Source organism: Cynocephalus volans, chromosome 14, assembly GCF_027409185.1.
Source record: "Cynocephalus volans isolate mCynVol1 chromosome 14, mCynVol1.pri, whole genome shotgun sequence".
In the NCBI taxonomy this organism is placed as follows: Eukaryota; Metazoa; Chordata; class Mammalia; order Dermoptera; family Cynocephalidae; genus Cynocephalus; species Cynocephalus volans.
The window spans coordinates 34,431,854-34,447,017 of NC_084473.1; the positions used below are offsets into that span (position 1 = coordinate 34,431,854).

General features: G+C 39.1%; 1 protein-coding gene across 5 annotated transcripts in view; it reads left to right on the plus strand.

The window, feature by feature from the left end:
- CRIM1 (cysteine rich transmembrane BMP regulator 1) overlaps window positions 1-15,164 on the plus strand; it is a 183,577-nt gene that overhangs the window by 24,208 nt on the left and 144,205 nt on the right. For all 5 annotated transcript variants that reach the window (XM_063078184.1, XM_063078185.1, XM_063078186.1 and 2 more), the window contains exon 2: window positions 14,248-14,421. In XM_063078184.1, the coding sequence (XP_062934254.1) occupies window positions 14,248-14,421 (174 nt within the window). The remainder of the gene's footprint in view (window positions 1-14,247; window positions 14,422-15,164) is intronic.

The window sequence follows — 15,164 nt, forward strand, 5'->3', positions numbered from 1 at the left end:
CCACCCCGTGGTGCTGGGCCGGCCAGGCCTATGACTGGAGCCTCTGGAGAGCTGGGCTCAGGCAGGTGAGCTGCCAGAGTAACTGGGGTGAAGAGGAAAGGATTTGAGAGGAAGGGAGGAGCAGACCAGAATGCAGAGGAAGTTGTAGTAGGAGATGATGATGGTGATGGATGGACGCACTTCACACTTTAGAAACCAAGTCTGTTAAAAGGTAGGAAAGAGCCTTCTAAAGAAATTTCCACCCCAGTTTCATTTTAGAGTGTAACAGACACCATTTGGAGACCCCAGTGCTCTTTATCATGCTCAGCCTTGGCGTGATAGAGTCAGTGGGGCTAGTGAAGGGGATGGGTGCATGCTCAGATGTGAAGCCAGTTGTTACTTACCTGTCCCTTTCTGTTTTCAGTCATTGATGGAGCCCTCTTGACCATGCTCAGGGCACTTGCCTCCCATGAGGAGGTTTTCACAAATCTGAGGACAAGCTTCAGGGTGATGATGTTCCTGTCATCTCCTTGCCCCTCTCCAGGAATCTTTGTCCTCATCTTCCTCCTCATTAAAGCCTTTTTCAGGATCCAAGTGCAGGGCAGGGGCTTGGAATCATCTCATGCAAACCCTTGTGGAACCACGAGCAGATCATGCTGTTGCCAGACTGCACATGAAGCTGGCCAGGATGGCAAGCTGGCTTTTTGTTGGGGATGTTTACAATTAAATTCCATGCTCTTGGGAAAGGAGTAGAAACTGCAGGTAGAGTCTGTTTCCGAAGCACCTGTTTAAGAGGAGAGACATCCTAACTGCTGCCATATCTGAAGGGATTGGGTTTCTTTTGCAGTTGGAATGGAATCTCTCGGTGCTGAGTAAACTAACTCTCCCCATGCCCTGGTTGGTCTTGAAGGAGAATTAGTGCTCCATGGTCATGCCACATCCTGTCTGAAGCAAGGGTGCTATTCTCCTCTCCTCAGTTCTCACCGGACATTTTAGCTATAAAGTCCTGGTGCTAAACAGAAATGCCTTGCTTATCACCCTAATTAATTGGGCCTACAAGCCAGGTGTGTGGTACTCCTTCCTCCACCTGAGTGCTGTCAAAAGCCACCAGGTGAGGCCCAGTGGGATGCTACAGGCAGTGCCACTGCTAAGCAGACCAGCGTCTTGCTGATCAAGGTGTGCGTCCTCTGGTCTGCCCTGTGAACTTACCAGCCTTCCATAAATTAGGAAGTTCAAAATAACCGAATTATTAAGGAGTACTTTGGATGCTTATACATAAATTTAAAGCTATGTATCTCTGTATATTCTAATTCTTTGAAAGTTGGTGATCCTTATTGTTAGTTGAATAGGGTATGGATTTGATCAAATTGTTCATTGGGAATTTTGTTCATTTAGTATTCTTTTTATATTCTAAAAACTATGAGTTCTTGAAACGTGTATTGAACCTAATGAAATTGTAATTTTTAACCCTCCAGGTAGAAGTTAAGGTAGATTAATCCACAGATTTTGAGTTTTATTATTTGAACAATTTTCCTATGATTTCTTTTATACTCTAAAGACTAACTTTAAATAGAATAACATTGTACAGGCATGATGTTGAAAAATCCACCTACTTAACAGCATGTGGGAATACATATTGCTGGAGCCTGTGGAAAAGGGACTGAGTGATTCACATGTGTTTTATTTACATTTCCTTTTGGAAGCAAATTAGTTATTCTTTATATGTTTATGCATGCTTGTGTTCTAATTTGAAATGTAGAAATATATAAACATTTTTCTTTAGCTTTGACACCTGCTATGTTTTAAAATACCTGAAATTTACCTGCTTCCTAGTCCCTGAAAGGTCTGAGTTACTATAAAGTTTAATTTTTTGCATCTCAGACATTCCGAAAAGATATTAAATATGGATGCATAAGTAGTAAAGAAATTAAACCTGAATCTTAGATACCTACAGAATATTTTTGAAGGTGCTGCTTTTTTTCCCAAGTGGTATTATTAATAGAGAGTGTAACCTCACAGAGTGGTCACCTACTCAGATTTACCATTCATTTACTCCAACCAGTAAGTGGGCATCAGGGCCTGCTGTGTGCCAATCACTCAGCTGAGCAGGGAGTGGTCATAGAAATGAGGAAGGCAGTTTCTGCCCCCAGGAAGCTTAGAATCCAGCTGTAAAGCAAACAGCTGCAATGCCTTAGGATAAGTGAAGTGTTGTGGGTTTTATGCTGGAAAGGGAGAGGAGTGGGTGGGAGAAAATCCAATAAACTTCTTTGAAGAAAAGACTTCAGCTGGGTGCACAGTAAGACTGTAGCAGCTTTCTAGGTGGACAGGAGGAGAAAGAGCATTCCTTAGCAGAGGAAATGGAATCAGCAAAGGCCCATGGGCTCCCAAGGAATCGATTGATTCAGTAAATGTTTATGGAGAACCTACTGTGTGCTGAGCTCTGTCTGTTACAGATGCAGAAGATACAGCAGTGAACAGGACAGACAAAAATCCTTACCAATCAGGCGCTTTCCTGGTAGAGAAAAAATAAAGTTAGTAAATAAAACATACAGCATGCCAGAGAAGGTAAGTGTTGTGGACAAAGATAAAGCAGAGAAAGAGGACAGGGACAACAGCAGTGCGTGATGTCAGGTTTGCATTTGTAAACAGAATGACCAGGGAAAGTCTCACCGGGAAGTTGAGTTTGATCATAGACCTGAAGGAGAGAGAATGAACCATGCACACACCTGGGGAGGGCCTTCCTGGTGGAGGGGACACAAATGCCAAGGCCCTGAGGCCGCAGTGGCCTGGGAATGCAAGAAGTGCTGGCTGCACAGTGGGAAGTAGCTGGAAAGGTCAGCTGGGGCCGGGCACAGGCCTCATTCATCAGCGTGAGGGGTCAGACTCGACCCTACAGGCAGACAAGAGCCATCGGAGATTTTTAGACATGGTTTGTGCTGTCATCACTGAGATCCCCAAACTGAGTTCCCAGTAACTTGGAGGTGGGTGTCTGTTAGGTTTAGAGGTTAGGATATTACACAAAGGAAACTCCAGTTTTGTGAGAAGCTCGCAAATATGTTTTTCAAATGTGTTCTTAAGTTTTTTTAATCTTTCTGTGTTCTTGTTATGTTTATTTGTGTGGTCTACTTCACACAAATTTCAGAGATTAAATTATTGCTGTGTTAAATCATTTTCTTAAGATATTAATATTCATTTCTTGGCATACCCTAAGGCAAGAATCTTGCTTTTCATTGTACCATAATCTACATTTGCTTCTTTCTGGAGAGTTTTAGCATGAATTTCAAGAACTTGATGCCTTTAAAATCAATGTATCAGATGGGCCCTGTGTTGCTAAGCTTCCATAATAGGCCACAGTTGTCTCTCTGGTTCTCATTTCTAATTTATAACACTACTGCCCACATAAACATATAGTAGGCATGTGGATCTGAATGAAGTCTTAAGAAAAAAATCTGGACATATACATCACACTTTCACTTAATGATAAAACTGGGTAACAGGGAGAAATTGCATACTGTGCACACAAAACAGTGTTCATTAAATATTGCTGGCAAATTATGCTTCATGCTGGGACCAGATAGCAGGTGATTCTTGGAGTATGTAGGGATAAGTAAGATCAAACATAGAGATAAACTTGCTTCACCAAAAAAATCAAAGGTTTGGCTTTTTTAGGCAGGATATTTAGGGAAGATATTTCTTTTTAGAGCAGTACTAGTGTTAATGGTAAAGAACAGTTAGAAATATAATTGTTAGAATTATACCACTCTTTCGCTTATCAACTTCCACTTGGTTTATTTTGAAGAATTCAGATAAATTAAGGCAAAGTTCACAGCAGTGCTCAAGTTGATTTGAAAAACATTTCTTATAAAAATGATTGCTAACTGATCTCACAAAGTTACTATCCTGAAAACATTCTTTAATGCTACTTATAGATCATTAGACCTTTTAAAAAACATTTGCTTCTCAGGAGTATTGCTATACATGAAGGCATTATTTGTCTTAAAGAAACCCTTGTTTCCTGGATGATAGAATAGTTGAAATCATGCTTTTATTGTTGGGTTTTCTGTTCTGATTATTCCAAAGGTCCTCCTGCAGCTCCATTTGTCTTAGCTACAAGGTGTCATAGAGAGGCCTCTGCCTGTCCCTGTGCTTAAATGACCATTGGCAGTGGGACTTTAGGCCATACTTACTGGAGATGGACTTCAGAGTGAGATATGAAAATTAGTGGTATTCCTGCCCTTTGTTTCCCTCAGGCCCAAGTTTTCTGGATTCACTTGAACTTGAAATTTTGCCCAGCTTTTGACCACCTCACCTCCTTGTTTCTTTGTTTCCTAATGTCTGCTTGATGACAGTCTGCATGGAATTTAGACATAGATTGCTCAGCTTCTCTCTTCAGCGAAACAAGTTAATCCGTCGAAACACTTGGTCCAGTCTCTGGCACGTAGAAAGTGCTCAGTAAGTGTTAGCTGTTAGAAGATGCATCTTGAGGGGACAAATGTGCTTCATGATTTGTGCTGTTCAGCTGGTGTGATGAAAAAATATGTATCCTCCAAAGTGCTTATTTTTAGAGCACTGTGTTCATTTTGTTATTGTTTGAAGTTCTGGTCACGTTTCTCTGCTCTGTAGTGGTTCACACTTTTGGATGACTGCGATTCCCATACCTAGTCCTTCTGTGTTGCTCTTTGTTATTTGACTAACAGATTTTAGGTTAGAGAATACATTAGTATTTATAAAATGATACTGTGCATTATTCATGTTCATAAGTACCTTTCTGGCAAGAAGCGTTGACTTGTGTCACATTATCTAATTATTGTCATGATATATAGAAGTGGCAGAAAAGGAAAAAAAGTTAATTATTTAAGTTATTATTTATTTATCTAACATGGTCGGCATATTATATTCATTCACTGATTCAACATGTCATAAATATTGATATGTGGAAGTGTTGTTTGACACAGTATTGAGATTAAAAGAAAACTTGGGTTAATATTAATATTTCACAAGTAGTAAGACTAAGATCCAAACATGTTTCTCAGTTGTATCTAAATAATTGACTTTCTTCCTCTACTGCCAAACTCACTTTCCAGAAAAAGTTTGGCACTTAAAGATTCATATTGGTTTATTTAAATTCAAGTCCTCTTCTTCCTCCCTGTCCCTATTCATTCCTTCTGCAGATATTTATTTTGCTAAGCTACTATTTGCTAAGCCCTGTGATAGCTCAATGATGAAGAAAAAACTCGATTCTTAGCTTCAAAGAACCTGCTAGATGAGATTAAATGAGCAATTTCATTGTACTGCCATAAATGAAATTATTTTAAGAGGTATACAGTAGAAGTTCTACAGAGGAACTTACATCAGTCCCAATAGATGGGATGAAACCTGGAGAAAATATTAAAGACTGAACAAGAGTTTTTAAAGCAGATGAAGAGAAGCAGCTTTCTAGGCAGAGAGAACAGCCTGTACAAAGCCATGGAAGCATGAAACAACGTGGGTCATTTAGGGAACACATGGTCACTAACTATTGCTGGAGGAGGGGGTGGTGTGGAAGAGATAGGCTTGAAGAAGCGGGTTGGATTTTTGTTCCTTGTCAAGGACTTGAATGACCAGATGTTGGACTTTGTCTTGCAGATTGTTGCTTTGTAACTCCATATCCTTGAGAAGTTTGATAGGGCCGTTCTAACACTCCTCATTGGGTGTTATTTACATTAAAGCACCTCTGTAGGAGGACAAAACACTGTGAACCAGGTATACTTCAAAAAATTCATGGAAAAATAGAATTAAAAGGATAATACAGATCTTTCCATGAACTTTTTGAAGACCCCTTGTATAAGGGAAAGCTAATGACGTGGCTTAACCCAAGGATGATTTCTTAAAGAGATGAAGTAGGAAACAATTAAATGCTTCTTCAAGATAATTTTTCTCTCAACCAAGATTTATTAATTTTTACATAGCAGTATGCTTGATAACTGAAAACTGATACTCTTTGAGGCTGGATGAACGTGAATAAACATGAAGTTATATGTTTTAATAGACATTCAAGCTCAGAGACAGTTGCATTGCTTAATAATGCCATGTGCCTGAACTGAAGGCTAGTTCCAGCTTTGTGCAAGCATGGACCACGGGAGCAGACCTGAGATTTTCCTTTAAAAGTGTGGAGATCCACTCTCACAGTCGAGGAAACATGAAAGAGTTAAGTTCTGTGCCACAAAGTAGAGTTAAACTAGTTGTAGCTAGGAAAAAATTTAAATGGGCATTCAGATACCTGTCTTGGTTATTTAAAAACATTTCAGAAATGTAGCCATTTAATGTCTAACTTTGAGTAACTTCCTGGTAAAACCACTAAAGAGAAACTGATTGAAAAAAACATTTTTATGTATCAAAGTACCTGGATGAGTTAACATGCTGTGTGGGACTGTTAATCATAAGCCACTTATGTCTTGATCTTTTTGAAGAACCAGTTTTTATTTTCTTAACCACTTTTGTTGCTTTTACTTTCCCCATGTATTTGTAACTTCCATCCTTCTTGTTTCTTTGGATTTGCTCTGTTGCTCTTTTTCTGATTTATTCAACTGAATGCTTAGCTCTTTTTTTTTTTTTTTTAACCTTAAATCCTGCGATATTTCCCTTTAAGTACTGCCTTAGCTGTGTCCTATCAGTGTTGAATTATGGTACTTTTCCATTGTTCTTCATTTTTAAGCATTTGGTAGATTTTCTTATAAACCTTTCCCCTTTTAAAAAACAAAACAAAACAAACCCTTTTTATTATAGAAATGTCCAAATAGTACAGAAGTAGAGACAATTGTGTAATGGCAGGGTGCTTCTCATGTCTGGTCCTTGTGTATTAAATCAGGAGACTTACTGAGACCTCAGCTAACGAATCCTCTAAGAATGGAGTTGCTAGAAAGGCTCTGGAAAGTGACATTTGTTTTACAGCACCCTTGGCTTGCCTGACTGTGCATAGTGACTCCGTTTTGGAAACCTCAGACCGGTCTGATAATGGGAAACTATTTTAAATTTAAATTATGACTGCCTTAGGCATGTGATTCTCTGACACTATTCCTAATAAATCGTTAGCATTGTACAATTTCCACAAAGATGCTGGAGTCAAACAGGAGGATAAAGTCTAAAGGGACCTCATAAATGATCCATTCCACCTCCTTTTACTAATTAAAAAAGTTAGAGCCTAGAGAGCTGAGTGCCTTGTTCAGGGTCCCCCTGTGAACCAATGGCAGAGATAAGGTTGTGGTCTCCTGGGCTGGCCCTCTCCGTTGCAAACTGTCCACCCCTCCTTTACTCGCTGCCCGCCTCACCCCCCGGGTCTGTCTCGCTTTCCTTATGCAGTGTAAGATAGTTTGGGGAGAATTGTGAAGTAGGAGAGTTGTGTCCTGTAGCCTCAGTCTCCCTTCTCCTCTCCTTTTCCTATTTCTAGGGACACCACTTGTCTTCTCTTAACTCCTCCCATTCCCTTCTAGCCTCCTGCTATCAAAAATGAAATTATCTTTCCCTTACTTAACCTTTTCCTCTGTTTCAGGAGTCCTAGGAACGTTTTATTCACATACTTGGTATGATTTTTGTTAGAATGGTGGAAGATTATACTGTCAACTCCTCTTTCCTAGCGTCTTAAGTACTTTGCACCTTGCTCAGTTTCTGATGCATAACAGATACCTTTTTCATGCATAGTAGATATCTGTTAGAGGAATGAATGATGGAAAGAAAGAATGAATGAACAAATTCACATTCTGTAGTTCATCTCTGGTCTTTTTTGTATTGCTAACGTGTCTGATGAATGGTGTGACGATGGAGGATATACTTATCATTAGTAAATGTTTTACTGTAAATCAATCTAGTAAATTGGATCAGTACAGCTTGTTTTTCAATGAATTCCTCAGTTGGACATAATATGAATCAGTGTTTTTGTTGTTTATGTTTAGAGGTTTGCATCCATTTAAGAGTTAGTCTTCAACAAATATTTGTGTGCATGTTTTATTATTTCCAGTTTAGAGATTCAGGCTTTGTCCGCTCTGGTATATAGTTACATATGCCTGACATAGTTTCACTTTGTGGAAATGCCTATAAAACAGATTTGGGTAACATGAATCATTTCTACTGATAACCATAAATTTGCCCTTCCTGCTTTGCACTGATCATAGCACAAGGAAGAGAGGGAGCGGAAAGCACCAGCTTTCCAAACATCCACCTTAAGCTCAAAGCATAGAGAATGAAAGCTCACTGCATTAGAATCCTCCTCGAGCAGAACTGAATGCCTGATAACAGCCAGCCAGAAGCTGGGTTTGTTAAGAGCAGCAATTTTATATTACACTGGAGTTCCTAGGCTGGCATGGAAGGAGATGCCAATATTAGCTATTTGCATCTTCCTGTAGCCACAGGGATATATGAACAGCTGGAGAATTAATTTGATATATATTCCCAGAAGCTTCTCCTCTGCCAACAGAATTCCATTACTGTGAGCTTCTGAGTGTGTACCGTGAATTTGTTTCTTGCTTTTTAATATCTGCTATAGCATATTTCTGGTAAGTAGATTGCCACATAATGGGGTGCAGCTATCTCTTGGTTTGGAGTAAACTCCATTAACCTAAACAGATACAAGGTAGAAAAGGTAAGGCTCTGAGTGTACAAATGCCTTCCGTCTTGAGGAAGGCAGAGATTTCACATTAATACATAGTACTATGTTCAGTAAGTGCAGTCATACCTGAAACGTTTTATTCCATGTTTGTGGAATTTCAGACACCAGCAAGCAGATGGAAAGAAAGATATTTTGAAGGGCAAAGAGACTGAATCCAGGACCAGTCAGGTAGCATGTCCACGGCCAGTTCCTGTAGCTCCTGGGCACAGAGGGAATGTGTTCCTTGGGGCTGCTGCTTTACAGCTCTGGAGGTGAATGTGAATCCGTACATCTTGTAAGAGATCTTCATTCACATCCTTCTCCGTAATGTCCCCTTATCCACTCTCTTGAGGGAAGCTTTTTTCTAACTAGTCTTTGCATTTAAAATCTTGTATATCAAAAATGGTAGAAGGAAGGAATTTCAGGCATCACCAAGAATATTGGAAAATACTTTGTGGAAGAGAAAGACTGAGTCCAAGACAAAACTGAATGTGGCTCTTAGAAGTACAGGTGGTTTTGCTTTGGCACCAAATGTTTGCTCTTAAAAAAAACAAGCAAAAAAACCCATTCATGTTCTGCAGAATTGTTTACTACACTAAAAATAAGAGAGCTGCTAGGAAAAATCGGGTTAGGGGGAGGTCACTCAAAACGTATGGAACTATGTCTATAGAGAATAGATATAAATAGCAAAAACCCAAATAAAAATACCCAAGTAAGCTGTCCCTGTCATTTGCCCCTAAAACCCCAACAGCCCTCCTTTGGAGCCTGACACCCTCTGTAGCTCATTTCGCTTCCTTTCGGGGCATGGGGACTTAAAGACATTCACTTTTAATGGAGACCAGTGTCATCAGAATTAAACATAAGATCCAGGAGTAGTCTCTTCATCATGCTTTTTAAAATACAGGAGAAAATATCTCTAGCTTTTTCATTTATACTTAGGACCTCCCTAGATACTTTAATATAGTGGAAATTTCAGCCGCTAGAGCAGTCATATTTTGCACTAAAGGAAGGAATTTAAACAAGATTCTCAACCTTTTCTTAAGGTTTTCATATACTGCTAAGACCCTTCAGTTGTGAGAAGACTTGCTCCTGATTTTTTCATAATGGTAATATGCTGGAAAAAATCACATATGAACCAACATAACGTCTGCATTATGCTGACACCATTTTCCTATTTACCAATTACATATGAGCTAAATCACATTTAAAAAACATACATTTTCATGGTTCAGTGGTAATAGTTAGGAGAAGAGGGTACCCAGTCTCCTTTGTTATTTCTCAGACCTGGGTCCTGTGCTGCCTTGCCCCAAGTGTACCAGCAGGACATGCTCTTTAGACCAGCAATTCTCAAATTGTGGGCTGCAGACCCTTGGGGGACCCCAAGACCTTTACAGGTAGTACCCAAGGTTAAAACTATTTCCATAATAATATTAAAATTTTATTCACTTTTTTTCTCTGTGTCAAATTTGCACCGATGGTGCAAAAACAATGATGCGTAAAACTGCTGACATCTTCATATAAATAGAGGCTGTGGCACATCACTTGGCCACTAAGTCATCAAATTCACCACCATGCACTTGCAGTAAATAATAAATGATTAAACAAAATAATAAAATAAAAAATCAGTTTTCCTTAAGAATTCCCTTGATTGACGCAGTTCAGCTTGTTAATTTTATCAAGTTTCAGTGCCTTGATTACACATCTTACTAACGTTCTGTGGGATGAGATGGACTGTACACATAAAGTGATTCAGCACAGTGGAGTAGAGTGGTTGTCTCGAGGAAAAGCATTATATTTCGAGATGTCTTTTAAACATCCAAGTGGAGATGTTGGGTGAGCAGTTAGATATACCTGGCTCTTAACTGTTGTACTGACATACTTGGACATATTTGAACATGAATGAATTTGAATCCATACATGAAATTGTTAGATTTCTCTCATATTATATTTAGGTAAAATAACTTATTTAATATTCTAATTTGGTATCTTGCAATAGTAACCAACCTAAAAATACTTTTGCACCAGTACCTCAGTTGTCTTGACCTTTCAGGCTAGGAGCCAACATCTTGTAACACAGAGTACCAGGTACAAAACCTACTTGATATAAATAGTTAAAGAGCAGTACCCTGTTTTTAACGTTTTTTGTTTTGTTTTGTTTTGTTTTCCTGATCAGTTCAAGGAGAAACCAGGAACTATGTCAGAGAATCAGAACCTTGATCCTTGTGCTGTACATATGGATTCACTAAGGAAAAAAAGATTTGAAAGCAGAATTTGCCAAGTACCATCAGCAGCACTGTTGGGCTCAAATTTGCTCAGATTTGATTTCCGTAATTAAGCCTCATTAAATTTTTGCTTTCAATCCTTGTTGATTTTCCATTAAGTTATTTTAAAGTATAATATTCTGTAATAGAAAACCATGAAAGCATTTTTCTCAAAAATATGTTCTGTTTCATCCTATACAGCAGTGGTTGCTAAGGGAACTATTTGCCAAGACGAAAAATAAAGTATTGATTAGGTGGGGGCAGAGAACTGAAAAGATTTCCTCTCAAAAAAGAAAATAAAAGCACCTAAGACATTGTTGGCTTCAGAGTCAGAGGCGCTTCCTGACTGGGCATGGAGGCTGCGACATTTCCTGAGGGAACGGTCAGGCTTACCTGTGCATCTTCAGGTGCAACCTGTTGCTGGTACCAAGAAGCCTCTGCCAGGAAAGAAGCAGAAAACAGTTCAGAGCCAGGGAGATCATCAAGGGCAGTCGACTTTTAGTTCTGATTTCACATTCAGAAGACATGGTCTTCCAGTGGGGAGGCAGAGAACAGCATATGGCAGTGAAAACAAATTGGCTCTGAGATGGGCTTCTTGGAAGGACTGTTGATGCCAGCCAGGTGATAAGAAGCAAAGCCTCAGAGCTGAGCTGGGAAAGAGATTAATGATAGATGATGCTTAGTGAGAAATGCACCATGATGTCCAAGCATTTCATTAAAATGTGTGCCTCACACAATGCTTGCATGATAAGCTTTTAAAATAAGATTTGTATTGTTCCACATCCTCTATATTATCGTGAAACATAGTTTTTCTTGTGATGTTATATATACGCATATATGTTTTTTAATAATACCCTTTTTTGTTTAAAAAACACACAACTGCACTGACCATACCAGTGACCTGAAAATCAATATATAAATATATATAGTTATTAACACTGTATTAAGTGCTGGGGTTAAGGAGATTCAAAGTTGAATAAGACCCAGCTCCTCCTCTTCGAGGATTGGGGAAGTTTGACATACATAGAACCACTATGGTAGGGGACAAAAGATCTGTGCACATGTTTGCCAGGGGGTGGAGCATCGCATTCTCCTGGGGCAGTTGGAAAAGACTTCTCAAAAGAGAACTAGGTCTTGAAGGATGACTAGGAGTTATCAGAGGAAGAAGAGAAGGAGGTGTTCGGGCAGATGATACACGGTGAGCGGAGCATGGAGGCCGTTATTACAGGTTTGTAGTGAGAACCTCAGAGTGCTTAGAGCATTAGGATATGAGAGGGATTGGTGGAAGTTGTGTTTGTAGGAGTGGGAACAAGCCATGTCAGGAAGAACTTCATATTTGACAAGAACTTTATATTTTATCTTGTTGGCAAGGTAGAACCACTGAACGGGTTTGCTTTTTGAGAAAATGGTTCTCGTGATAGTGTGGGGAATGAGGTGGAGGGATAAGAAAATAGTGGCAGGGAGACAGAGGACATCATGGTGGTTCAGGAAAGTGATGGCTTCAAGGAGTTTCAGTTGTAATGAAGGGAATGGGTGTTTATGGTGGAAAAAACTCTGTGGTAGAATCAACTCAACTTGGTGGTACAGTAACTGCACATATTTACAAAACCAGTAATAAGTGTTTCCTCAGGAATATGAAGGAAAAAAGGAGAAATATAAGTACTTTTTCAGTGATGCAAATGTTACTTGACTTTCTTACAGGTTTTTAATTCCTAGGGTTGAACTATCTTGGAGTTACACATATGCATATATCGTAACTAAAGACAAATATCTTTTTCATGTTGAATTGTTGCAGTATACAAGGGTGCTTCAAAAAGTTGATGGAAAAATAGAAGTAAAAGATAATATAAATCTTTCCATGAACTTTTTGAAGTACGCTTATTTTCTTTTCTGGTTTTCCTTTCATTGTGCTTTAGTAATTTCACTGTTGCCTTGAAGATACGAATGTACCTTTGTGTGTATGTACATATGTTATATGCGTTGTATTTCTAAGGACCAAATACAGTCTAAATAGGAAACCATTTGAAAACAGATAAATTTTGTTTCTGTTTAAATGTCAAATTCAAAAGATTATTATTTTACTAAGAGCTGAAGCTTTGATCAAATAAGTAACCCCGAACTCTTGAAATCAAAATACAGGAGATTTCCTGTTCTCCCTTTTCAGAGAATTTCCCTGAAGCTCTATATTGTAAATGATAGTCTCCGTAAGAACCCTTGACAAGAAACTTATTTCAGTGAGGGAGAGCAGTCTCTTGCCTAATTTATGCACTGAGTGATGACACCAGGAGGAAAAGCTGGCCCTGTAGAAACAAGAGCTGTTTGTTTATACTGCCTTCTATGAAAACACATTCTTAAGATGGTATTTATACCTGCCGTAGTTTGAGCAACAGGTTTAAGTTTTCTTAAATTCAAGCACTTCTAAAAATTCTCTCCAGATATGGTTATCAGAAACATGTTTGCTGTTTAACAGTCACTACCCAGTTCAGGTGTGATAAAGTATCTAGAAAAGATAATGTTAAGAGGGGGAACCCATATAATGTCTCAGAGATTCATAGGGAAATAGTCTGGTTTCCTATAAGAGATGTTTCAGCTCTGAGGAGTAGTATTAAGTATTGATCCTGCATGTGGTTCTGACATGTTTGTTGCGTTTTTCTGAGCTGGGTCCCATGAAAGCTGGTTTTAAAGTCTGCTTTATTTGTTATATTTCCTCCTTCCGTGACCTGATTGGGTCTTATCTTCAGAATTCAATGACTTCAGCCTCTCACTAGGCTGGAGCCCTTAGTTTTGTTGTTGTTTCTGCCTTTGACTGTGGACAGTGATGGACACTTAGTCTGTCCTGAAGTACGTTAGAAGGACACCCCCCCCCCCTCCACTGTATCTCATTCTTGACTCTTGGTGGTGTCTGGTTTTTGATGTTTATTAGCTGCCTTGATGTATTAAGTCGAAGAGCTGTTTTAAACCTAAGGCTGATCTCTACTGAAAAGAGTAAAAAATTATCTTTGTAAAAAATAATTTCATAGATTGACAAATGTCCCTCTTGTAATTTTGTCAGATGTGGGAAAATCCAGGAATCTTTGTTTAGAATTAAAATTTTTAAGGGAATCTCAGTTGTTGCAATAGCACATAAGAGAAGTCATGGTTTTTGATCACAAATGTTTGTGTATATAGCATTTAATGTCTACATGTGTGGCTCTATATCAGTCTTCTCATTTATTAGGAGAAGGTTGGGTTTCATTTAGTTATAAAATTTTAGCCAAACTGCCTTTTACAAATTGAGGTGACAAAAGTGGGTGTTAATTATGACATATCTGTGCATTTTTGTACTCTCAAACAGGCCTTTGGATGAAGCTACAAGCAAACATTGTCTGGTTGTTAACTGTTTTACAGATGAGAACTGGGATGATGACCAGCTGCTTGGTTTTGAACCATGCAATGAAAACCTTGTCTCTGGCTGCAATATAATCAATGGGAAATGTGAATGTGACACCATTCGAACCTGTAACAATCCTTTTGAGTTTCCAAGGAAGGATATGTGCCTTTCAGCTTTAAAGAGGATTGAAGGTAAGCAATAATTTTGTTAACCATCTAGTCGTGAGCTGTAAGTCATAAGCATTGTGTAACTCTGAGCAGTGATAGTGTTTGAGCTTGAAAAGGCAAGCTTACAAAGATTGGCAGCTTTTATAGTCCCAAATAAGATGCATAAAGTTTACCAGGTGCTGATGTGATGTTGTGTGTGTGTTTCTTGGGAGCCATGGAATGGCGATGCTTTGGTTGTGTGAGCAAGGTAGCTTGTGCCAGCCTGCCTGGGTCACTTCTGCATAATGGATGATTTCACAAGTGGTGTGCTTGAGATTGCATCTGTTGTCACCAGGTCCATTCCACTTGATTTACCACAGGATGGTGCTCCAGGAAGAGAGTCTGCTAATTAGAAATGTGGCTCATCTGGTGAGACAGAGTATCTCTTTAAAAAGGCAGGAGAATTGTGTAGCAATGGTTGAAACTTAGGCTGCTTTTGCCAGGGAGCAAGAATCACATAGGTATGGATGGGTCCTTAGGCACTTCACCTCTTTCGAGAAGTCAAAATTATGTTAAAGTAACAAGAAAATTATACTAATGTGTCTCATAACTTTTGTACATTCTTGCAAACAACCTAGAAAAAAGATTGAGAACATGAAAATATGATTCCTAACCACAGTAATCCTGAGTGGAGTGCCCAGCGCTAGGCACCAGGGTTCACAACCAAAATTAGCAAGAGGTAAGGCCTGGGCTTGGGTCTCAGCCCTGCCCCGGACCAGCAGTGAATT